The sequence below is a fragment of the Stenella coeruleoalba genome, assembly GCF_951394435.1.
Source record: "Stenella coeruleoalba genome assembly, chromosome: 5".
NCBI lineage: Eukaryota > Metazoa > Chordata > Mammalia > Artiodactyla > Delphinidae > Stenella > Stenella coeruleoalba.
Genome location: NC_137150.1, coordinates 24,538,976 through 24,563,547, shown reverse-complemented (window position 1 = coordinate 24,563,547; position 24,572 = coordinate 24,538,976). Strand labels below are relative to the sequence as shown.

The 24,572-nt window shown below is 37.9% G+C and overlaps 1 protein-coding gene across 5 annotated transcripts in view; it reads left to right on the top strand.

Annotated features, from left to right (window-relative positions):
• The first annotated feature begins 1,546 nt into the window (after positions 1-1,546).
• The window catches only part of U2SURP (U2 snRNP associated SURP domain containing), a 55,981-nt gene continuing 32,955 nt past the window's right edge, over positions 1,547-24,572 (top strand). For 3 of the 5 annotated variants that reach the window (XM_079923207.1, XM_079923205.1, XM_079923204.1), the window contains exons 1-6: positions 1,619-1,710; positions 10,357-10,401; positions 11,738-11,869; positions 19,478-19,576; positions 21,643-21,757; positions 22,317-22,450. In XM_079923207.1, coding sequence (XP_079779333.1) covers positions 1,666-1,710; positions 10,357-10,401; positions 11,738-11,869; positions 19,478-19,576; positions 21,643-21,757; positions 22,317-22,450 — 570 coding nt within the window. In that variant the 5' untranslated portion in view covers positions 1,619-1,665. Of the gene's footprint in view, positions 1,711-10,356; positions 10,402-11,737; positions 11,870-19,477; positions 19,577-21,642; positions 21,758-22,316; positions 22,451-24,572 lie in introns of all 5 variants that reach the window. The other 2 variants (XM_079923208.1, XM_079923206.1) reach the window with 2 other exon arrangements.

Here is a 24,572-nt window from a genome sequence, read left to right as displayed (position 1 = left end):
GAGCCCTACCTGGCCTGCTGATTCCTCAGCCTGGCACATATGACTGTCAGTCTTTCCATGTGTCAGATCCAGCTTCCCTCACCACCACGCCAACCTCCCCTCCCTCTCCCCCCTAACACCATCCAACAGACAAAATTCTACTTCCTCAGAGTTGGCTCAAATGCATCCTCCTCTGTGAAACCTCCCCCCAACTCTTTGCTCAACCCCTACCTTTAGAATTAATTCTTTCAGGGTTCCCACAGCTAATGACCCTTCCTTGCAGCATAAATTGAATTCTACAGCGTTAGTTAGTTTGCTGTTCCCTTCTCTCCCCTATTCCTCATTAAATCTTTTTTTTTGTTCCTCATTAAATCTTAAATCATATGAAGATAATGTGTTTTAGGCATCTCTGTAAGCCTCTCAACATTTCGTGCAGGCTTTTACACACAAAACGGGCTCAAAAATATTTTGAATAAATGAATTCAGGAGAAGGTCATGAACCCTTCTTCCTCCCTTCCCCCAGTGATCAGAGCAATCTTTTAAAACTTAAAATCTGACCACATCACAGCCCTACTTAACTGTGTTGAGGGCCGCTCTTCATCCTTGGAATAGAATTCTAATTCCCTAAGCACACTGGTTACCTCAGGGTCCTGTGTGAGCTTGCTCTCAACCACTTCTCCAGCCACGTCGATTCCCAAAACCTGGTCTAATAAAACGGGACTGCTTAACGTGACTGGGCTGTCCTGATTCATGCCACCAGGCTTTTATTTCAACGACTCCCTCTGCTTGGAAAGCCCTTTCCATTTTCCTTGCCTGGTTTGGCTCAGGAATGACCTCAAGCAAGCTTTCCTTCTTTGACTATAGATCCTATTAAGAATTTAAAAAACCAAAACCCAAAAAGCTAAGTACAGAAAGCTTTATGGCGCTCCCCTCCATTTATGTGATTAAAAATGAAAAAACCGTAAAATGTAATTCTTAAATGACACACAACTTACATGGATGCTAGATTTAGAATACCATCTGTTTATGATTTTTCTTTTATTCACCCTCTCTCTGCATGTAGCCGTTTTGACCCAGAGTCTATCCGATAACCCCACTGCCGGAACCTCAGGTTGGGTCAAAAGCTTCCCTCCTCCGCTTCCGGACACCACTCTATTTTAAATTAACTTGAACAGACTGCAAGTTTGCCTTTCCCACTAGGGTGTGAGCGACAGAGGTGGCGCGAACACCATCTCTGTCCACGGAGCGCCGGACCCCGGTCGGCTCCAGATTTATTTTCTGAGTTGAAGTAAAGGCTCCTCCCCAGCTGACGACGCACTTCTTCTTTAAGAAGACTTTCCCTCCTCGCCCAGCAAGTGCAACTGGCTCGCACCTACCAACGGTTGGTGCTGGAAAAAGAGTGAACTATCGACCGGCCCTGAAAGCCAGGACGAGAAGATTCTCTAAATTCTCGGGCCCAATAACGCGACACGCCACAGAGACGCCCCCAAATATTCAGCGGAATGGGCGGGCCCGGGAAATGACCAGCACCGAAGTCACGTGGCGAAGCTCCTCTTGAATTTCGCCAAGTCGGCAGTCGACTATTCGGGCTTGCACGCGCCTCAGGCGGGCTCCGCTGAGATCGAGTCTTTCGGCGCTCGACTCGCCCGCGCTGCTGCCGCTGCCGAAGGAGGGGCAAAGCTGAAGATGGCGGACAAAACGCCAGGCGGCTCTCAGAAGGCCAGTTCAAAGGTAATTTCTTAGAGGACTTAGTAAGTCAGTGAGTGTATCACTGTCGTCTGGGGACTACAGACGCTTCTGGCCAGAGGGAGGAGATTGGGGTGGGGGTCCGCGTTCTGGTCGCGGTGGTAGGCCGGGCGCAGACGCACCGTGGTGCGCAGGTTGAGAGGCCTGGTATCTCCCCTTAGTCCCAGCCTGGATTCGGCTCGAGACTGGCGGGCCCAGGGCGGGTGGCGTGAGTAGTTCGGCTCCCGCTTAGAACTGGAGTGAAATCAGTGATTTAGACTGAGGTCTGAAGTCGGGAAAACGCGCCCCTGTATTTCAGCTTACTGAGCTCTGAGGCCGCGGGACAGAGCCTGGGAGAGGCGGGAATCGCTTCCCGGTGCTTAAGTGTCTGCCTCTGTTTCCTCGGCTCTTTGGGTTTGGTTCTCGCACGCTTTCGGCCTCGCTCAATTTCCTTCACGTCCTCCAGGGAATAAATAATCTTTAGGGCCGCAAATTGTGAGGGGAGGACCAATAGTGGAAGGAAGCGGGGTGGGAAGTGCAGTTCTCCTTTGCGGTGATGCCTCGCCAAGGTTAATGCTACGCTCTACACGTGGTCTTAGCTCACATAAGAGGAAGTGTAAAATGAGCCCTTCTTTGGAGGGTTCGTTTTCGAGGACTCGGGGTCTTCCGCTTCTTCTGAAAGGAAAACTTTCATAGACTTGGAAGCCACCTAAGATTAGTACATTGCTTTTGAGTTTACAGGGAACCGTGTGCACGTATTGTGAAACCACTGAGCTGTAGAAGTCGTTTAGCGTTAGTTAGGTTGTGATTAGCATCAGGTCCTAAATTGCCGTCCTGGACGGGTCACTTAATCGTTTTTTGCTTTGAGTTTTTCACCTCCAACACGATATTAAAAGTAAGAGTGCCCGAAGTAGTTGTTAAGCTTTTTGATGCTGATGCAAGAAGTGTAATACTTAAAGGTTCTAAGGGCTTACGTCTTAAAGAGTGTGTATGATAGTAAGTAGGTTATGAGGAAGTTACGTTTACGGTAGAGGGGTCTAGTCTTGTGTGTACAGTTTGTTCTGGGAAACGTAAGCTATTATACACCTGCTTTCTCAGTTTCTATTAAATCATAGTCTTGATGCCATTTGGTGAATGATGTTTATAATTAGTTCGTAATTAGTAATGGATTTACCAGAAATCTTTTAGTTATGTAGAAACTGTGGTAGAGGGCCAGTCTTGGCTGCTTTACAACCTGCGTTCACTCCTTGTTTGTTTCTCCCCTCCCCAGTACATTTCTCCTTGGTGAGGAGGGGCTCACCAGGTTGGGTACACGACTGCCCGCTTCCTCAGCGGACTCTGACAAAAACAGCCCTGCTTACTATTAGGGAACTGTTACTAAAGCTAGTGCATCCATAAAATTCACGCACAAGCCTCACTATTTTTGTTTCTACTCAAAGTAGTATTTTAAGTGTCTTCTGTTTGAGGCTTTGGCTTACGTTGGAAACATATTAATGTATACATATGTTCAGGCCTCCTTCTCTAGTAGTACTTCTCACGGTTGTGACTGTGTGCCTGTTCCCTGTAAGTAAATTGTTGGATCTTCCAGTAATCTTTTTAGTTTATATTGCTTTAGATTATAATCAGTTGATGCTGTTAAGAGATTTCCTACCGATGTCTGTAAAATATCTCAGGAGGGTGCGTGATGTAGTAGAGAGATTATGGATTTTGATAACAAACAAAAGGTATTTGGATTCAAATCCTGACTTGGTAATAAATTATATTTGCGATATCAAGGCAAATTGCTTAAACTTTTCAGTCTCAATTTCCTTGTTTGTAATATGGACATAATCCCTTTTCTGCAGGGTTGATGTAAGGGTTAAATGAGTGAATATCTATAAAGTACATAAAAAAACTTAGTTCCTTTCCTCTCCCCTTTGTTCTTAGAGGAAGTAAAAAGTACTTACTTTTCAAAATGTCAGGCTAAATTCTAATCCTGAGATTTAGAATCTGTTATCAGTTATCATAATGACTGCTCAGATTACTACTTTCTATTTCTAACACAAGTCCAGAATTTATTGGAGAGAGTATAAGATCATTTTGGTTAATATGATAGTGTTTGGAATTTCTAGCCTTTGATCTCTGTTTTGATTTCTTCCTCTGGGGAGTGCAGATGAGTGACATATTCTACCATACAGATGGAGTAAAATATTCTTTAGTTTCATGTTCATTCTTACTCTTTGGTAGTTAAATTCCCATTGCTATGGGTAGGGATGCTTGTTAATCGTATTTCTAGACCCTGAGGAAAATGTTAATTTTTAAATGTACAAGAGGATGTAATGTACAGCATGGTGACTATAGTTAATAATACTGTATTGCATATTTGAAAGCTAAGAAGAGAGTAGATCTTAAAAGTTCTCATCACAAGAAGAAAAAACTCCGTAACTATGTTTGATGATGGCTATTAACTAGACTTATTGTGATGAAATTTCTGCAGTGTATACAAATACTGAATCATTATGTTGTATACCCAAAACTAATAGTGTTGTATGTCATTTATACCTCAGTAAAAAAAAAAGGAGCTAATTGAGGTAATTTAAGGTATTGAGGTAATTTAACAAATAAAATGTATAATAGGGTTTTTGCTATTGACAATGGCAAAATTATTTGATGTGTCTTAATTACAAAATGAAGAGATTAAATTAGATAACCTCTACAGTTTCTTTTAGCTTTAAAAATTACATTTTAAGTTTGTATAGTCAAATGATTTAACGTTTATGTGTAGTTGTCCCTGATGAAGAGACCCTTTATTTTCTGTGTAATTTTGCTGTACTTTTTATTTTAAAGCCTGACAAATATAGAAATTCAGTAAATGTTTTAGGAATTAGCTAAAAATTTCCTGTGCATTTATTCTTGTATCACCAGACTAAAATGATGCTTTGGGGGAGGGGGTACCATGTTGTAGCTTTGATTTTGGGAGGAGAGGCAAAGAGCCTATGATTGTTTGCTTAGAAAAATGTTAAATTTAATATATAAATATACAATATATAAACTTTATATAATTTAAAATGTTATTATATAATTTAAAATGTTTAATATATAAATATATAATATATAAACTTTATATAATTTATAAAAATTAATTTATTTTGATCGTAAGAGTTGTTTGCTCAGCACAATGAGGATATGAAGAATGTGGTATTCTCGTTCCCTCTGCAGCTCCTGTGCTGGTAGTACTACTAATATAATGGAATTGTGTGCCCTGTTATTTCACTCTGTGACAGTGCTTATTTTTTGCCATAGTGTCAAAAATTGGGTTAGAGAGGTAAATGAGCTAAGTAGGAAATACTGCTGGCTTCCTTGGACACCCAGTGCTAAATTGGTGTGGGAACTATTTTAATTGACTGCTGATTAACAAAAGTATTTCAGTTGTACGAAATATGTATTGTTATAATGAGTATCCATTCAAGACATCATCCTTAGGTATATATTACTGCTTGTGTACATTTTTTTGGTGGTACCTGAAGGTATGTAAGAATTAAATATGATCAAAAACTCCAAACAAAACACAAACCTTGAAAAATTAGGCTTCTTGTTCTCCAGTTTTAGTTTAAACTGAATCTTTATTATGATATGGATGTAAGATAAGATAACAGTCTTATCTTAAAATATAAGGTGCTTAGTTTTCTGGGTGGAAGGCTGTGTTTTGGGGTGGAGAGAGGCATTAGGAACTTTTATTTTCTTGATTGGTGTCTTTTAGAAATTCGAGTATTTGTAGCACTGGTGCTCGAATATGACTATTAATATGGTTTTAAAATTTTTCTCTCTTATTGGATTGAATTATTTGTTTTCTGAAAGTCTAGCTTTTTTTTTTCTTCTCGGTACGCGGGCCTCTCACTGTTGTGGCCTCTCCCGTTGCGGAGCACAGGCTCCGGACTCGCAGGCTCAGCGGCCATGGCTCAGGGGCCCAGTTGCTCCGCGGCATGTGGGATCATGTGGGATCCTCCCAGACCGGGGCACGAACCCGTGTCCCCTGCATCGGCAGGCGGACTCTCAACCACTGCGCCACCAGGGAAGCCCTGAAAGTCTAGTTTTTATTCTCTTCTAGTTTTTATTCTCTTCTAGTTTTTATTCCTGCAGATTTTTTTTTCCTAGAAAGTATAATAAATTGACAAAAAATACTCATTTGCCAGTAAGGCAAATGAGAGGAGGGCTCATTTGGTATGCAAGTTGAAGACTCATGCCTCTCTATCACTTTTTACAAAGAACATCATTTTTGAAAAACAAAAACAAAAAAGAGCCCAAAACTTCCTACAGGATATTAAACTCAAAAATATTAATATTACAAATAATTTGCCTCTTGTACTGTTAAGTAGCTTTAACAGTTTATTGCAGATTGGCCACATGCTAGATATTTTGCTGAAATAATTTTTTTTAAAAGCAAGATGCATTTGCCAATAGCAGTTGAGGCTATTTGGTACTGTTAGATGTCTCTTCCTTGAGCACTTAATTTTTTTCACCAGGCTTTCCTCATTTTAGATTACAGATCATTCAAAATGTACTTACAACTTTTCATGTGTTGGTAGTGTTTTGGATGTAATTTTAAGGATAATTTCAGGTTTATTATTTAACTCAATAGATTTGATGAATTTTTTTGAGAGGTAGACTTTGGTTTGTCTTGGAAAGTGGTATTCAGCTAGGTAGCTGTTACTTGTTGGTGAGTGGACAGCTTAGTATGTTGATAGTGAGAAGTGCAATTTTGTTGTGTAGGTACTTGTTCCAACTTGGTACATCAGCAAGTTTATTGAGGCTCCGTCACTTGCCAGATTTTGTTTGACTCTGAGGAAGAAAAAATTAAATAAGATGATAATCAGTTTTGGGGAACATGCTGTCTAGTGGAAAAAGAGTCAACACGTGATAGTTCAAAGCAGAGCCATCAGAAGCGTCTAAAACTTTAGGGAAAGAAATGACAGCTGGTTGATTGGAGGGTGGGGTGGGGAGGCTTCAGGAATAGAGGAGTTTGAGTCTTTTGAACAATGAACAGAGTTTTGAAGGGTAGACATAGAGGTATAAAAAAGAGATGGGTGAGGTAAAGAAAATAAATCACTGGCAAATGGATTGATACATGTTCTGGTTTAGCCAATGTATATAGGACATTTGCATAGGGATAAAAGTTTCTGAGATGGAAGGATAAGTTTGAGCTAAATTGTGGCGGCTTTAAAACCTATGGAATAAAATTAAAGAGCCATGGAAGATTCAAGGCAGGAAAGTCCTTTAGGAAAGCTCTTCTGGAGACATAGTTTAGGAAGAATTTGGGATTGAGGAGGATTAGTTTGAAGATTTTTGTAGTGCTGCTGATAAATATTAAAGATTGCTTCAAAATCTCACCTCAGATACTCTTTGGGAAGCTTTTCTGACAGCGTCCCCACTCCCACTAAGATTTGCTTGCCCTCTGTGCTCTGGTGGTATAGCCACACTGTCTTACTTGTCTCTCTTATTTATTAGCTCCTAAGAACATTTATATCTGATGTAAGGCACAGTACCAGTAAGTGGTTGCCCAGTAAATGGGTTGAATAAAGGGAAGATCTGAACCACAATAGTGTCTTTAGTAAAAAGGGTCCCCAGAGAAGAGTTTCAGTAGGGGTGGGGTGAACAGAATTTGACTCAGTTGGTTATGGGGGAGAGGGAAGTAGTCAAGGATGACCTTGGTATAATGCTGCTGGCTAACACTCATTGAGCACTTTTATGTACCAAACACTGTTCTTAGTGCTTCACCTGTCTTTGTCCTTCACAACAATCCTATAAGGCAGGTGCTATTCAGCATTACAGGTGAAGGAACTAGGCCCAAGTTTACAAAGCTGGTAAGTGCTAAAAACAGGAAGTCTGATTCCAGAGTCTGTGCTCTTAACATTTTACTACTTCTGTATTATGACTGATTGAAAGTTACCATTCGGTGTTAGAAGTAAGAAGGTCAACAGGAGAAGCTAGTTTGGGAGGAAACTATATTTTATATATATAGGATGTGAGGAACTTGCAGATATTCAGGTGAAGATGTCCAGGAAGTTGTTTAAGAACAGATTGGAACCCAGGAGAGGCACCAAGGTTGAAGATAAGGAATTGGGAGTCATCTCAGCACAATAAAAGTGTTGATATGCTTCCTATGGGAGTGATTATTAAACTTGTGGAAATGTAAGTTGATGCTTTAGAGGATGTGAGGAGGAAGGAGGCAGATGGGAATGGAGAGCGGACGAGGCAGAGTGGAGGTGTTGGAGGAATGTTGCTGTGGTTAGCTTGCTAATTTGAAAACTCAGGTGTGGCGGTTTTTCAATTGAAGTAAAGTAGGAGCAGCTGGAAAAAAAATTTTATGGTATCCTTTAGTTGGCTTCACCTCTATCTCCTCAGCAGCCATCAGTATGATCCTTTTTTTTTCCCTTGCTGTCCTTCCCCACATCTGTACTATATCTGCTTTCTCAAACTTGAGATAAGTTTTTCTTGTGTCTGCTTCTTTATTGCCTCAAATCTCCCTTATTTTGCCTTTTCATTTCTTGCTTTTGGGTCTTTTCATTTGGATGAGGGATTGTGCTGTGGACTTCAGAAGATCTTTAAGCATCACTAATTTACTGTTCTTCAGTAAAAACATAAAACCCAAACCCAAGACAAATAACATAGTGCAGTTCCAGGTTAAGTAGAGGGAGAGACTCTTAAGAAGTAGTGTTACGTTTACTGATTACCTGGACCATTAGCTTTAAAAGTTGGTTATTCCTTTAAAATTTTTATTCACTACTATTTCCATCTCTTTAACTGTTTCCATCTCTTTAACTGTTCTCAAGCCTAAAATTTCATTCTGATGCTGTGTAGCGTATCAGTGGAAAATGTTTGGTTTGCACTAAATATGACCATCTTAGGTTAATTGAAATCAGCTGATGCATCGTCCTAAGCCATGCTGTTATTTTTAAATCCTAGAAATGATGATTTGGATGTGGTGGCATAGATGAAAGAAAGGCTAGCACTTTCTTATCTGCTCTTTAGTGCTTATTCTTCTGGGTGAACTTCAGAATTATTTTTGGCAATCCCCCTAGTCCCCTTGCAGAGACTTCCCTTTAGGATTTTGAGCTGTGGAATGAAATTGCATTAAATGCATAAATAAATTTAGGTGTAGTTGACTTTGTCTTAATAATGAGTTTTCCCATCTAGGAATGTGATGAATCTTTTCAAAAGTTGACTTGAATAACAACCCTTTTGTGAAGTTTGTATTTTCTTCGCACAGGTGGTACATATTTCTTTAGTTGGTTTCTAGTTGTTTTATGTTTTTTCTCACTATTACGATTACCCTGTTATTTTTGTTACCTAGCAGGTTAACACTGGTATATTAGAAGGCAATTGAATTTTTTTTCCTCCTCAATTCACTCAGTCTCTTGACGGAACTTTTTCTTTCTTTTTTTTTTTTGCGGTACGCGGCCCTCTCACTGTTGTGGCTTCTCCCGTTGCGGAGCACAGGCTCCGGACGCGCAGGCTCAGCGGCCATTGCCTACGGGCCCAGCTGCTCCGGGGCATGTGGGATCTTCCCGGAACGGGACACGAACCCCGTGTCCCCTGCACCGGCAGGAGGACTCTCAAGCACTGCGCCACCAGGGAAGCCCCCTTTTTATCTTTTTTAAGAGGAGTTATTTATTGTCTTGTATTTTTTAAGTGTCTGCAAATGGGTGCATTTCAAACTGATTCAAAGTAGGTTTCACAGGGTTAAATTTAAATATAAAAAAATTTCTTTCATGATGCCTTGCCTTTTAGGAAAGGTTAGCAGGGAGAAGAAAGTGAAATAGGAGGGACACAGTAAAAGTTGGGGACAGAAAAAAGATGGGTAGAAAGAATGGAGATGGCTGGTGGCTCAGTGCTTGGTTGTCTTGGGCTGATTTTGCCTAGGGTCCAGTATGGAGTTCAGAGGAATAAATTGATTCAGTATGAAAATCCAGTCAGCTGTTCTTAGCCTTATGTTTCAACAAGATAAGTAAAGCAGTACTGTGTGGACCCATGGGAATCTTATTGGCTTTTTTCTACATCATACAAATCTTCAATTTTTTCTTAAAAATGAATATATTGTCTTGTGCATTACATTTGAAATCTAGAACTGGGAGCTAGGATCGATGAGGTACTTGTGATCTCAAGAGTCTTGATTTCACTTTTAATACTTAAATATATATATAAAATAAGTAAAATCTCACTACCCAATACCTTGAAAAATAAAAACAGCTCAGTGCCAGAGTTAAATTCTGGGCCTCCAATTAAAATTTCAGAAAGATACCACATATTATTTATTTAGTTAATAGTGTTATAGCTTGGCTTCTTCATCCTTAGCTGCATAGTGAAAAATCAAATAAATTATTATATGCCATATGTAATCTGAAATTTAGATCAATTAAAACAAAATCAGGTGAAACTTTAACACTTGACCTTATTGGAAAGTGCCATTATTTGAAGACTGAACTTGACTGACACATTTATTTTGGATCACAATTTTTTTTTTGTAAGTCAGAGATTGCCTTTGTTTGGTTTTATTAGCTGAGAAGAAATTGCTACAAGTTTGGAAAGATTGTGTAACACAAGAAATACTTGTTTTGTTAGCATAATACATTTTCTGATTATTTAAATGTTGGCTTTTATTTTTAATGCTTGCAGACCAGATCATCAGATGTTCATTCATCTGGATCTTCAGATGCCCATGTGAGTATAAAAGGCAATCGTTGCCTTTTTTCCTTAAAATTTAATTTCTTATTGTATATATCCCTACTTGATATGTCCCTTATGATTTTACTTGATAAATAAATATGATTGCGTTGTATGTGCATATTTTCTTTAACCTTTTTTGCTAGATGTTCTGTGTTTTTTTTGTGTTCTGTTATTTACGTAAGTTGGCCCCTCAAACCATGTTAGAAACCAAGTGTGTATATTTCCCTTTTTTACTGTGCTTGTAAAATTTTGTACATACATAGGTGTGTGTGCTTATACATTTTTTTAACAAGTTTTGCGTTATACACATTTCTTTTCACAGTGCACAGTATACCTATTGCAAATCCCTGCAAGTCAACAGATACAGCTCTAATCTAGTCTTTCTAATGGTATCTTAATGTTCCACGGGGGAGGTGCAATTATTTATTAAGCTATTTCTCTGTTGATGGGCATAGACGATTTGTTTCAAGCTTTTTGACATTTTGAATAATACTGCGATAAACTTTCCTTTACATGTGTTATTATAGCAGTGCTAAAAGTGTGGTCTTCAGACCCGTGGGGTTGCTGAGAATTTTTCAGGGTGGCTGAATTCAGAACTATTTTGTAATAACACTAAGACATCATTTGCCATCACTGTGTTGACATTTGCACTAATGGTGCAAAAACAATTGATGGGTAAATTGTTGGCACCTTAGCATGAATCAAGGCAATGTCGCCAAAATGTGCTAGTAGTCATTGTGTTCTTCTCCTCCAGACACAGTAAAAATATGCTAGTTTCACTTAAGAATGTTCTTGATGAAGCAGTAAAAATTATTAATATTAAATCTTGTCCTTGTGTATGAGTGTTTTTAACGTTCTGAGTGATGAAATGGGAGACACATATAAGGCACTTCTGCTTGCCAAAGTGTGGTGTTTGTCTTGAGGAAAAGTATACTACTTGTGGGATTGTTTAAGTTGTGGAATAAAACTGGCTCCTTCTTTCATGGAATACCATTTTTACTTGAAGGTACAACTGGCAGACAAACTGTGGTTAGTCAGACGTGGGTGTTTGGCAGATATTTTCTTGAAAATGAAGGAAACTAACCTGTTCTTTTAAGGAAAACAACTATTTGTTAGTGATATAAAATTTGATCTTTCAAGTGCAAGTTAGAATTATTGAAAACTTCCTGTACTTAAGAACTTTTCTGATGAAATCAGAGGTATTAAGGGATAATTAGTGAAATATTTTGATAGTGTAAAATGAAGTTTGTCAATATTTGGACATTTGGATTGATTCTAGTTTCAGTACTACATATATGATTTTTAAAAACTCGTTTTCCTTTTCTCGAAGATGGATGCATCTGGACCCTCAGATAGTGATATGCCAAGTCGGACACGACCTAAGAGCCCAAGAAAGCATAATTATAGGAATGAAAGTACCCGTGAAAACGTTTGTGACTCTCCTCATCAGAATCTCTCAAGAGTAAGTATTGATAAAGATAAGAAAGGATAGATAATGATTTTGATCTGCCCTTGATTGAATTTGGTAGTTGAATATCTTGGTTTTGTGCTTGTTGTTTCATCTTGTACTATTTGAAAATAGCATTCATTATTCTATTTGGGTTAACAAGAAATTCAAACTCATCTAAGGAAATGTTTTTTAGCTCATATGTAAGATATGTTTCATTTAAAAATTTTATTTTTATTTTAAAAAACCAAGGAGTGTTTTGAATGTAAAATGGTTAATAGATTTATTGTTCTCCCCTTATGCCAAACATTTACTGAACCAAGTGCCAGAGGCCAGTCACTAGAAATACACAGGTGATTAAAACACATTTCTTGTTCTCAGCTTACACATAGTCCCAGCCTGGGAAGCTAACAGGAGCAGGTGCTGTTCACTCTAGTCAGTGCAGTTCCCAGGGTGCTGCAAGCACCCAGAGAAGGAGCATCTTCACTGCCTGTATCTGCAAAGTACTCTCGTGTTCTTTTAGTCTTTTTTTAAATTTCAAATAATGTTTTCTTGTCGTGGTTAAATTTGGAAAATATAATGAGGAGGACAGTCATTACCAGCCAGTATTGATATTGATAACACTTTATTTTTCTTGTTTAATTTTTTTTTTTTTTTTTTTGCGGTATGCGGGCCTCTCACTGTTGTGGCCTCTCCCGTTGCGGAGCACAGGCTCCGGACGCGCAGGCTCAGCGGCCATGGCTCACGGGCCCAGCCGCTCCGCGGCATGTGGGATCTTCCGGGACCGGGGCACGAACCCGTGTCCCCTGCATCGGCAGGCGGACTCTCAACCACTGCGCCACCAGGGAAGCCCCTTGTTTAATATTTTTAAGCATAAGTATATTTTTACTTTGCTGAGGTCCATTTTACAGGAACACATTTTAAAAGATTCTTCAGGTCTAATTTTTTTTGATTTTAGGAAAAACTCTATAAACAAACTTTAATGGGTGATTATATTTTTTGAGTAAGTATTCCATAATTTTCTTAACCATTTCTCTCTTAGGTGTCTAAGTTTGGCTCTTAGGATATAAATAAAATTGAGGACAAAAATTTTGCTTTGTAAAATTATGTTTCTTATTGAATTTGTATGTAATTTTACCATTTGTTTAAACTTCAGCAGTTGAAATCAAAGGTGCTGAATGATGGCAGAACATTTTCCTTTCTATTTTGGGAAAAAATTTACTTTGAGTGTGTTTGTGAAACCCAGTATTGACTTTTGAGTTATGAACTGCTTTGTTTTTTTTAAAGGGATTTTAATGTAACCTTGAAGTAGTTTGCAGCAATATTACTTTTCCATTTTGTATCTTGCCAAGGGCAAGCCTGTTTAATAACCAAGGGATTGATAGTTTAATTTCATAATTGGTTAACTTCTCATTTTGGTAGGTGAGAGAGAAACCTTCAGATTTCAACTGCAGATTAATATTTTACGCTGTATTTTTGAATTTTATTTAATTTATTGTTTTATACAGCAGGTTCTTATTAGTTATCCATTTTATACATATTAGTGTATATATGTCAATCCCAAACTCCCAATTCATCACACCACCACCACCCATCACCGCTTTCCACCCTTGGTGTCCATACGTTTGTTCTCTACATCTGTGTTTCAATTTCTGCCCTGCAAACCAGTTCACCTGCACCATTTTTCTAGGTTCCACATATACGTGTTAATATATGATATTTGTTTTTCTCTTTCTGACTTACTTCACTCTGTATGACAGTCTCTAGATCCATCCACATCTCTGTGAATGACCCAGTTTTATTCCATTTTATGGCTGAGTAATATTCCATTGTATGTATGTACCATGTCGTCTTTATCCATTCGTCTGTCGGCGGGTATTTAAGTTGCTTCCGTAACCTGGCTATTGTAAATAGTGCTGCAGTGAACATTGGGGTGCATGTGTGTTTTTGAATTATGGTTTTCTCTGGGTATATGCCCAGTAGTGGGATTGCTGGGTCATATGGTAATTCTGTTTTTAGTTTTTTAAGGAACCTCCATACTGTTCTCCATAGTGGCTATATCAATTTACATTCCCACCAACAGTGCAAGGGGGTTCCCTTTTCTCCACACCCTCTCCAGCATTTGTTGTTTGTAGATTTTCTGATGATACCCATTCTAACTGGTGTGAGGTGATACCTCATTGTAGTTTTGATTTGCATTTCTCTAGTAATTAGTAATGTTGAGCAGCTTTTCATGTGCTTCTTGGCCATCTGTATGTCTTCTTTGGAGAAATGTCTATTTAGGTCTTCTGTCCAGTTTTTGATTGGGTTGTTTGTTTTTTTTAATATTGAGCTGCATGAGCTGTTTATATATTTTGGAGATTAATCCTATGTCCATTGATTTGTTTGCAAATATTTTCTCCCATTCTGAGGGTTGTCTCTTCGTCTTGTTTGTAGTTTCCTTTGCTTTGCAAAAGTTTGTAGTTTCCTTGCTTTAAGGTTCATTAGGTCCCATTTGTTTACTTTTGTTTTTATTTCCATTAGTCTAGGAGGTGGATCAAAAAAGATCTTGCTGTGATTTATGTCAGTGTTCTTCCTATGTTTTCCTTTAAGAGCTTTATGGTGTCTGGTCTTATATTTAGGTCTCTAATCCATTTTGAGTTTATTTTTGTTCATGGTGTTAGGGAGTATTCTAATTTCATTCTTTTACATGTAGCTGTCCAGTTTTCCCAGCACCATTTATTAAAGAGACTGTCTTTTCTCCATTGTATATTGTTGCCTCCTTTGTCATAGATTAGTTGACCACAGGTGCTTGGGTTTATCTCTGGGTTTTCTATCCTGTTCCATTGATCTATGTTTCTGTTTTTGTGCCCGTACCATACTGTCTTGATTACTGTAGCTTTGTAGTACAGTCTGAAGTCAGGGAGTCTGATTCCTCCAGTTTCGTTTTTTTCCCCTCAAGACTGCTTGGGCTGTTCGGGGCCTTTTGTGTCTCCATACAAATTTTAAGATTTTTTTTTCTAGTTCTGTAAAAAATGCCATTAGTAATTTGATAGGGATTGCATTGAAGCTATAGATTGCTTTGGGTAGTATAGTCATTTTCACAATATTGATTCTTCCAATACAAGAACATGGTATAGCTCTCCATCTGTTTGTATCATCTTTAATTTCTTTCATCAGTGTCTTATAGTTTTCTGCATACAGGTCTTTTGTCTCCCTAAGTACGTTTATTCTTAGGTATTTTATTCTTTTTGTTGCAGTGGTAAATGGGAGTGTTTCCTTAATTTCTCTTTCAGATTTTTCATCATTAGTGTATAGGAATGCAAGAGATATCTGTGCATTAGTTTTGTATCCTGCAACTTTACCAGATTCATTGCTTAGCTCTAGTAGTTTTCTGGTGGCATCTTTAGGATTCTTTATGTATAGTATCATGTCATCTGCAAACAGTGACAGTTTTACTTCTTCTTTTCCAATTTGTATTCCTTTTATTTCTTTTTCTTCTCTGATTGCTGTGGCTAGGACTTTTAAAACTATGTTGAATAATAGTGGTGAGAGTGGACATTCTTGTCTTGTTCCTGATCTTAGAGGAAATACTTTCAGTTTTTCACCATTGAGAATGATGTTTGCTGTGGGTTTGTCATATATGGGCTTTATTATGTTGAGGTAGGTTCCCTCTATGCCCACTCTCTGGATAGTTTTTATCATAAATGGGTGTTGAATTTTGTCAAAAGCTTTTTCTGCATGTATTGAGATGATCATATGGTTTTTCTTCTTCAGTTTGTTAACATGGTGTATCACATTGATTGATTTGCGTATATTGAAGAATCCTCGCATCCCTAGGATAAATCCCACTTGACCGTGGTGTATGATCCTTTTAATGTGTTGTTGGATTCTGTTTGCTAATATTTTTTTTGAAGATTTTTGCATCTATGTTCATCAGTGATATTGGTCTGTAGTTTTCTTTTTTTGTAGCATCTTTGTCTGGTTTTGGTATCAGGGTGATGGTGGCCTCCTAGAATGAGTTTGGGAGTGTTCTTTCCTCTGCAATTTTTGGAAGAGTTTGAGAAGGATGGGTGTTAGCTCTTCTCTGAATGTTGGATAGAATTCACCTGTGGAACCATCTGGTCCTGGACTGTTGTTTGTTGGAAGATTTTTAATCACAGTTTCAATTTCATTACTTGTGATTGGTCTGTTCATGTTTCCTATTTCTTCCTGGTTCAATCTTGGAAGGTTATACCTTTTGAAAAATTTGTCCATTTCTTCCAAGTTGTCCATTTTATAGGCATAGAGTTGTTGTAGTAGTCTCTTAGGATGCTTAGTCTGTTGTAACTTCCCCTTTTTCATTTCTAATTTTATTGATTTAAGTCCTCTTCCTCTTTTTCTTGATGAGTCTGGCTAATGGTTTATCAATTTTATTTATCTTCTCAAAGAACCAGCTTTTAGTTTTATTGATCTTTGCTATTGTTTTCCTTGTTTCTATTTCATTTATTTCTGCTCTGATCTTTATGATTTCTTTCCTTCTGCTAACTTTGGGTTTTGTTTGTTCTTCTTTCTCTAGTTCCTTTAGGTGTAACGTTAGGTTGTTTATTTGACGTTTTTCTTGTTCTTGAGGTAGGCTTGAATTGCTATAAACTTCCCTCTTAGAACTGCTTTTGCTGCATCCCATAGGTTTTGGATCGAGGTTTTTGTTGTCATTTGTCTCTAGGTATTTTCTGTTTGGATGATCTGTCCAATAGTGTAAGTGAGGTGTTAAAGTCCCCCACTATTATTGTGTTTCTCTCGATTTCCACTTTTATAGCTGTTAGTAGTTGCCTTATGTATTGAGATGCTCCTATGTTGGGTGCATATATATTTATAATTGTTATCTCTTCTTCTTGGATTGATCCCTTGATCCTTATGTAATGTCCTTCCTTGTCTCTTGTAAGATTCTTTATTTTAAAATCTATTTGGTCTGATATGAGTATTGCTACTCCAGCTTTCTTTTGATTTCCATTTGCATGGAATATCTTTTTCAGTCTGTATGTTGTCCCTAGGTATGAAGTGGGTCTCCTGTAGACAGCATATATATGTGTCTTGTTTTTGTATCCATTCAGCAAGCCTGTGTCTTTTCGTTGGAGCATTTAATCCATTCACGTTTAAGGTAATTATTGATATGTATGTTCTTATGACCATTTTTTTAATTGTTTCAGGTTTGTCTTTGTAGGTCCTTTGTAGGTCCTCTTCATTTGTGTTCCCCGCTTAGAGAAGTTCCTTTAGCATTTGTTGTAGAGCTGGTTTGGTGGTGCTGAATTCTCTTAGCTTTTGCTTGTCTGTAAAGCTTTTGATTTCTCCGTCGAATCTGAATGAGATCCTTGCGGGGTAGAGTATTCTTGGCTGTAGGTTCTTCCCTTTCACCACTTTAAGTATATCATGCCACTGCCTTCTGGCTTGTAGACTTTCTGCTGAGGAATCAGCTGTTAACCTTATGGGAGTTCCCTTGTATGTTATTTGTCATTTTTCCCTTGTTGCTTTCAATAATTTTTCTTTGTCTTTAATTTTTGCCAATTTGATTACTATGTGTCTTGGCCTCTTTCTCCTTGGGTTTATCCTTCCTGGGACTCTCTGCTCTTCTTGGACTTAGGTGGCTGTTTCCTTTCCCATGTTAGAGAAGTTTTCACCTATAATCTCTTCAGATATTTTCTGGGGTCCTTTCTCTCTCTCTTCTCCTTCTGGGACCTCTATAATCGAATGTTGTTGCATTTAATGTTGTCCCAGAGGTCTCTTAGGCTGTCTTCATTTTTTTTCATTCTTTTTTCTTTATTCTGTTCTGTGGCAGTGAATTCCACCATTCTGTCTTCCAGGTCACTTATCTGTTCTTCTGCCTCAGTTATTCTGCTATTGATTCCTTCTAGTGTATTTTTCATTTCAATTATTGTATTGTTCATCTCTGTTTGTTTGTTCGTTAATTCTTCTAGGTCTTTGTTAAACATTTCCTGCATCTTCTCGATCTTTGCCTCCATTCTTTTCCCAAGGTCCTGGATCATCTTCACTATCATTATTCTGAATTCTTTTTCTGGAAGGTTGCCTATCTCCACTTCATTTAGTTGTTTTTCTGGGGTTTTATCTTGTTGCCTTCATCTGGTATATAGCCCTCTGCCTTTTCATCTTGTCTTTCTGTGAATGTGGTTTTTGTTCCACAGGCTGCAGGATTATAGTTGTTCTTGCTTCTGCTCTCTGCCCTCTGGTGGATGAGGCTATCTAAGAGGCTTGTGCAAGTTTCCTGATGAGAGGGACTGATGGTGGGTAGAGGTGGGTGTGCTCTGGTGGGCAGAGCTCAGTAAAACTTTGATCCTCTTGTCTGTTGATGGGTGGGGCTGAATTCCCTCCCTGTTGGCTTTTTGGCCTGAGGTGACCCAAAACTGGAGCCTACTGGGCTCTTTGGTGGGGCTAATGGTGGACCCTGGGAAGTCTTACACCAAAGAGTACTTCCTAGAACTTCTGCTGCCAGTGTCCTTGTCCTCACGTGAGCCATAGCCACCCCCCGCCTCTACAGGAGACCCTCCAACACAAGCAGGTAGGTCTGGTTCAGTCTTCCTTGGGGTCACTGCTCCTTCCCCTGGGTCCCGATGCGCACACTGCTTTGTGCGTGCCCTCCAAGGGTGGAGTCTCTGTTTCCCCAAGTCCTGTGGAAGTCCTGCAATCAAATCCCGCTAGCCTTCAAAGTCTGATTCTCTAGGAATTCCTCCTCCAGTTGCTGGACCCCCAGGTTGGGAAGCTTGACGTGGGGCTCAGAACTTTCACGCCAGTGGGTGGACTTCTGTGGTATAAGTGTTCTCCAGTTTGTGAGTCACCCACCCAGCAGTTATAGGATTTGATTTTATTGTGATTGTGCCCCTCCTACCATCTCAGTGTGGCTTCTCCTTTGTCTTTGGATGTGGGGTATCTTTATGGTGAGTTCCAGTGTCTTCCTGTTGATGATTGCTCAGCAGTTAGCCTTCTACTCCGCCATCTTGAAGCATTCTAGGCTGTATTTAATAAACATTCCTCTCTTTTAAAAGTTTATGACTCAAAATTATCATTCAAATAAATAACTGAACAATTAAAAGTCTACAATTTGTTCAAACCATATTTACAAGGAAATTGCTTCTAAGTTACATAAATGAAGAATTCATTAAAATACTATTTTCTCATATTCAAAATTAATTGATGACTGTTTACTTGTGTGAAACCTAGAACACAGTATGTGATATTTTCCCAGCAATGAAAATGAAATTATTTTGTTCATAAACATCAGTTTTGTTGATGAAGAATTAGGTAATTTACTGAATTACAAAAGGAAGTGATGTGATTTTTGTGCCTGAATTGGGGGTTCTAGATGGTAATGATTCCTGCTACTGAACATAGATGTCTCTTTCTCCCTATTTGAATGTCTTTTTTCTATCACTGCTTCTTTTGCCCAGAAACATCGATACTTTCCTTCCTCAAGTGCTTTTATTCTTGCCGCCAAGTAGGTTGAATGAGTTCTAAGCCTTTGTGTCTCTCTTTGTGTTGTATTTTTACTTTATGTATTTAAAAATGGCTTTTGTAAGTTATTAGCCTTGAGGTTAATAACAAGTTAAATTGAGAATGTGTATGTAAAGGTATGCTTTTTATTTCTTTTCACAGCCTCTTCTAGAAAACAAACTTAAAGCATTCAGTATTGGAAAAATGAGTACAGCTAAGCGAACTTTAAGTAAGAAGGAGCAAGAAGAATTAAAGAAGAAGGTAATGCTTAAAATGTATTTTTAGTTATCTTTATAAGTGTGTCTACGGAGGCGTTAAGTGTATGGACAGTAGAGAAATGTTTTTCAGAGATTCTTGTCCTCCAGGGTATTCTCAGCTCCCACCCCAAGTTAAGTCTATAACACAAGATATATTCGGAGAAGTCCAGCTTTTATCCCTGTCCCCTCCACCATTTCCTCTCTTCTGTGTAAGTAAGAGTTTTGATTGTTTTCTGGTCTATTCTTTTTGTATAAGCAAGTTTGTATAAATGTATGTTGTGCCTGCTCTTTCTTAGATGAACAATAGCTTGCTATATTCAGTACACTTTTCTCCACCTTGCTTTTTTCACTTAACATTATGTCTCAGAGATTACTGGAAGTATATTGAAATATTGCTTGTTCTTTTTATATAGCTCTATAGATATGCCATAGTTTATTCACTGAAATCCTACATTCACTACAGTGCCTATTGAGGGCATTTGTGTTTTGGTCTTTGGCTGTTTCCGGTAGTGCACTTAGGGATAGTGTTAGGCATATGGGTTTATTCCTAGTGTATCTTTAGGGTATATTTCTATAAGTGAAATTACTGGGTTGAATGGTAAATGCATAGCTGTAATTCTGCTAGATAGTGTTAAATTGGTCTCTCGTATATATGGGCAGGTCCATTTTGCATCCTTATAAGCAGTGTTTGAGAGGTTGGTTCCCCATAGCCTTGCCATTATTTTTGAAGGACTTTTGCCAATCTGCTAAGTGAAAAATTGTATCTTGGTGCAGTTTTAAATTTGCATTTCTTTTATAAGTAAGGTTGAACAACTTTTCTTGTGTTTGATTTTGTGAACTGTCTGCTCATATCTAAACCAATATTTCTCTAAGTTAGTAGGATATCTCTGTTTTTAGAAACTCCTGTATTAAGTATATTGTAACACTTGTCTATGACATAAGGTACAGTGTTCTTATTCAGTTTGTTGATTGCCTTTTTATCTTGCTTCTGGTGTTTTTTTTCCATGCAGAAACTATTTTTTGTTATATTGTCAGATTTATTATCAGTCTTACGATTTTTCAGTTTACTTTTTTTTTTTTTTTCGGTATGTGGGCCTCTCACTGTTGTGGCCTCTCCCGTTGCGGAGCACAGGCTCCGGACGCGCAGGCTCAGCAACCATGGCTCTGCGGCACGTGGGATCTTCCCAGACCGGGGCACGAACCCGTGTCCCCTGCATCGGCAGGTGGACTCTCAACCACTGCGCCACCAGGGAAGCCCCTAGTTTACATTTTTTTACTCCAACCTTTTAAAGGAATTTCCTCATGTTTTTCCCAATACTTACATTAAAAAAAAATTAAATGTGATTCATTTGCAATTTCTCCTGATATGTGATGTGAAGAATTGGTTCATTTTTATCTTTTTTTCAAATAACTATCAAATTATCCCACCATCATTCATTGAGAAGTCCCTCTATTCTCCACTGTTTTGAGAGGCCCCTTTTATTGAATACTAAATTTCCACGTGCTATTGGATTTATTTCTATATTTTCTGTTCTGTTGGCCTTCCTATTCATGCATGTTTTGAGGACATTTAGAATAATTATAATTGTAATTATAATTACATATAATTATAATTTTGAGGTTTTTTTCCTCTAATGCCAACTGTCTGGAGATATTGCTTCTTCAGACTTCTAATACTCATGTCTTCAGTGGTTTGTGAAGGAAATGTTTATATTCAGAGTTAAATTTTTGTGCCTTAGAAATATCATAAACGTTAATAGAATAATATATTTTGTGTAGTCTGTTGTCATACAGTTGGACCCTTGAATTGTCTCTGAACAGATTTACTTAGTGGGTCCTTTTCTTGTTCCACAAATTACCTGTAGAGGAGCAAAGCCCCTCTTAATTCCAGTGTTAATTAGTATGTTAAATATCTACTAAGCATTAGATATTACTGCCTGTTAAGGTTGCTTAATAACCTGCTTTCCCCATTGGAGGGAGAGGTTTTGTTTACATTATTCTTGGATGAGTTTCACCGTATGTACAGTAATTTTTATATCACGTGATGTTAATATTTCCGTGTGTATTTAGGAGGATGAAAAGGCGGCTGCTGAAATTTATGAGGAATTTCTTGCTGCCTTTGAAGGAAGTGATGGTAATAAAGTGAAAACGTTTGTGCGCGGAGGTGTTGTTAATGCAGCTAAAGGTTAGTGTGAATATTATAGTCCTTGAGCAAACCCAAAAAGTCTTGGTTGAATTGCTTTTGAGTTTCATGTTTCCTTTCTATCAGCACCCTCTAGTGGTGATAATGATTAGTAAAATTAATGGCCAAATGTGGATTAATGACAAATTGGAGCCAGATAAGTTTAAAAAATGTTTTAGTACCTTTCAGGTTTCAAGATGGCAGAGAACTTTGCAAACATTTTCAAGTATTTTATAGTTTTACTGTATATTCCTAGGAGTGGAGTTGCTACTCATATGGTAACGATTTGTTTAACCTTTTGAGAAACTGCTGTACTGTTTTCCAAAGTAGCTGTACCATTTTACAGGTTTTATAGTTTTACTATAAAATGATTAAATTAGTAGTTCTGAGAGTAAGGCAGTAATATTTGAATAATATTTGAATTAAATTTCATATTTTGTCACTAGTGATATATCTTAATACTAAAAGCATTTTACTAAGTTGTGTTTATTTTTAATAAAAATAGTAAACAAAATCCACATAATGTGAAATTAGTTTTGAAACTTAGTATCTTAAATTTCAGAAGAACATGAAACAGATGAAAAAAGAGGTAAAATCTATAAGCCATCTTCAAGATTTGCAGATCAAAAAAATCCTCCAAATCAGTCATCCAATGAAAGACCACCATCTCTTCTTGTGATAGAAACCAAAAAACCTGTAAGTCATACTTAAATAAGTGACCATTTATGTTCAGAGATGACACTGCCAATAATATTTTCTGTACTTCCACTGTAAGCAGGACTTTGGTTTCTCTTTTCTAATTATTTTGGTAGTAGATGTTGAGTTTTGATGCTTAACCTTCCTAGGTGAGAGACAATAAATTAGGACACATAGATGATACTCTTTTTATGTTTGTTGAGCAGTGAACATTTGCTGTTACTCGCAGCATACTGCAAGTTGAAAGTTAACTATAGTTTAGGCATAAATGTAAAATAATGGGATTGTCTTTTTAAGCAATGCTGAACTTGGGTATTTAAATATCAGCATGTGTAGTATCAATTACTTTGGAAGACTGTGTACTCCAACAATGTGTCTGTTGCCTGGAACATTTTTGGAATTTATTTGGATTTACTATCAGAACTAGTGACACTTTCCTTTAAATATTCTCGGTGTTAGAAAGTCTTTATGTTTTGAGAGTGGGATTTTTCATGGGGGATGGTAGGTAGATGTGGGTCTTGTCATTTGGAGCCAGATTTGAGGAAATGTGATTATGCTGAATAGTGAGACTGAGTTTTCTTGTATGACTTTTAAAATAGCTCTGAAAGCAATTTAAAAAACAGCTTTATTAAGTGTTTTTTTTAACGTATGTTGACAGTTGTGTAACAGTCACTAATCTCTAATTTTGAAGCATTTTTATCATCCCAGAAGGAAACCTTATACTTAATTTCAGTCATCCCTAACCTCTGGCAACCACTAATCTACTTTCTATCTCTTTGGATTTGCCTGTTCTGGACATTTCATGCACATGGAATCATACAGCATATGGCCTTTCGTGTCTAGCTTTTTAGCACAATGTTTCAAAGTTCATCTACATTTTGGTATATATATCAGTCCTTTATTACTTTTTATGGTTGAGTAACATTCCATTTTGCAGATATACCTCATATTGCTGATCCGTTTATTACTTGATGGACATTTGGGTTGTTTCTACTTTTTGGCTATTATGAGTAATGCTTCTGAAAACATTCATGTATAGGCTTCTGTGTGGACATATATTTTTAATTCTTTTATATTCCTAGGAGTGGAATTGCTGGTCATATGGTCACTAATTGTTTAAACTTTTGAGAAACTGCCATACTGTTTTCCAAAGTAGCTGTACCACTTTACAGTCCATCCATCAACAGTGTATATGAGTGTTCCAATTTTTCTACATCTTCATCACCACTTGCTAAAATTATTTTAGTCAACTTAGTGGGTGTGAAGTTGTACCTAATTGTGGTTTTGATTTGCACTTGCCTAGTGATGTTGAGCATCATTTTATTTATCATCCACTTGGAGTCTTCTGTAAAGAAATGTCTTTTCAGATCCTTCATGCATTTTTTTAATTGAGTTATTTGTCTTTTTATTGTTGAGTTGTAAGAGTATTTTACAGCTTCTAGAGTCAAGTCTCTTATCAGCTATGTTGTTTTCTCCCAGTTTGTGGGTTGGCTTTGCCCTTTTTTGTTAGTGTCCTTTGAAGAACAAAAGCTTTTAATTTTAATGAAGTTTAGTTTATCAGGTTTTTGTTGTTGTTGCCTTTTCTTTTGTTTCTCATGGTGTCATATCTAAGAAACTATTGCCGAATTCAGGCTCATGATGATTCACTCCTATGTTTTTAGGTCTTATATTTAGGTCTGTGAACGATTTGAGTTAATTTTTGTATATGGTATGAGGTAGAGGTCCAACTTCATTCTTTTTTATGGGTGGATATTCAATTTCCGTACTTCCATTTGTTAAAAAGACTATTCTCCCCCATTGAATTATTTTGGCACTTTCAAAAGAGGGATTCCAAAAGCATTTTTGGAAGCAGTTTTTTTTTTTTTTTTGGCGGTACGCGGGCCTCTCCCGTTGCGGAGCACAGGCTCTGGACGCGCAGGCTCAGCGGCCATGGCTCACGGGCCCAGCCGCTCCGCGGCATATCGGACCGGGGCACGAACCCGTGTCCCCTGCATTGGCAGGCGGACTCTCAACCACTGCACCACCAGGGAAGCCCTGGAAGCAGTTTTAAGAGAGGAATTCCAGCGGTGTTACTGTTTGTTTCAGTAATTCATTTCCTTCTAAGGTGATTGTTTTGAAGGGT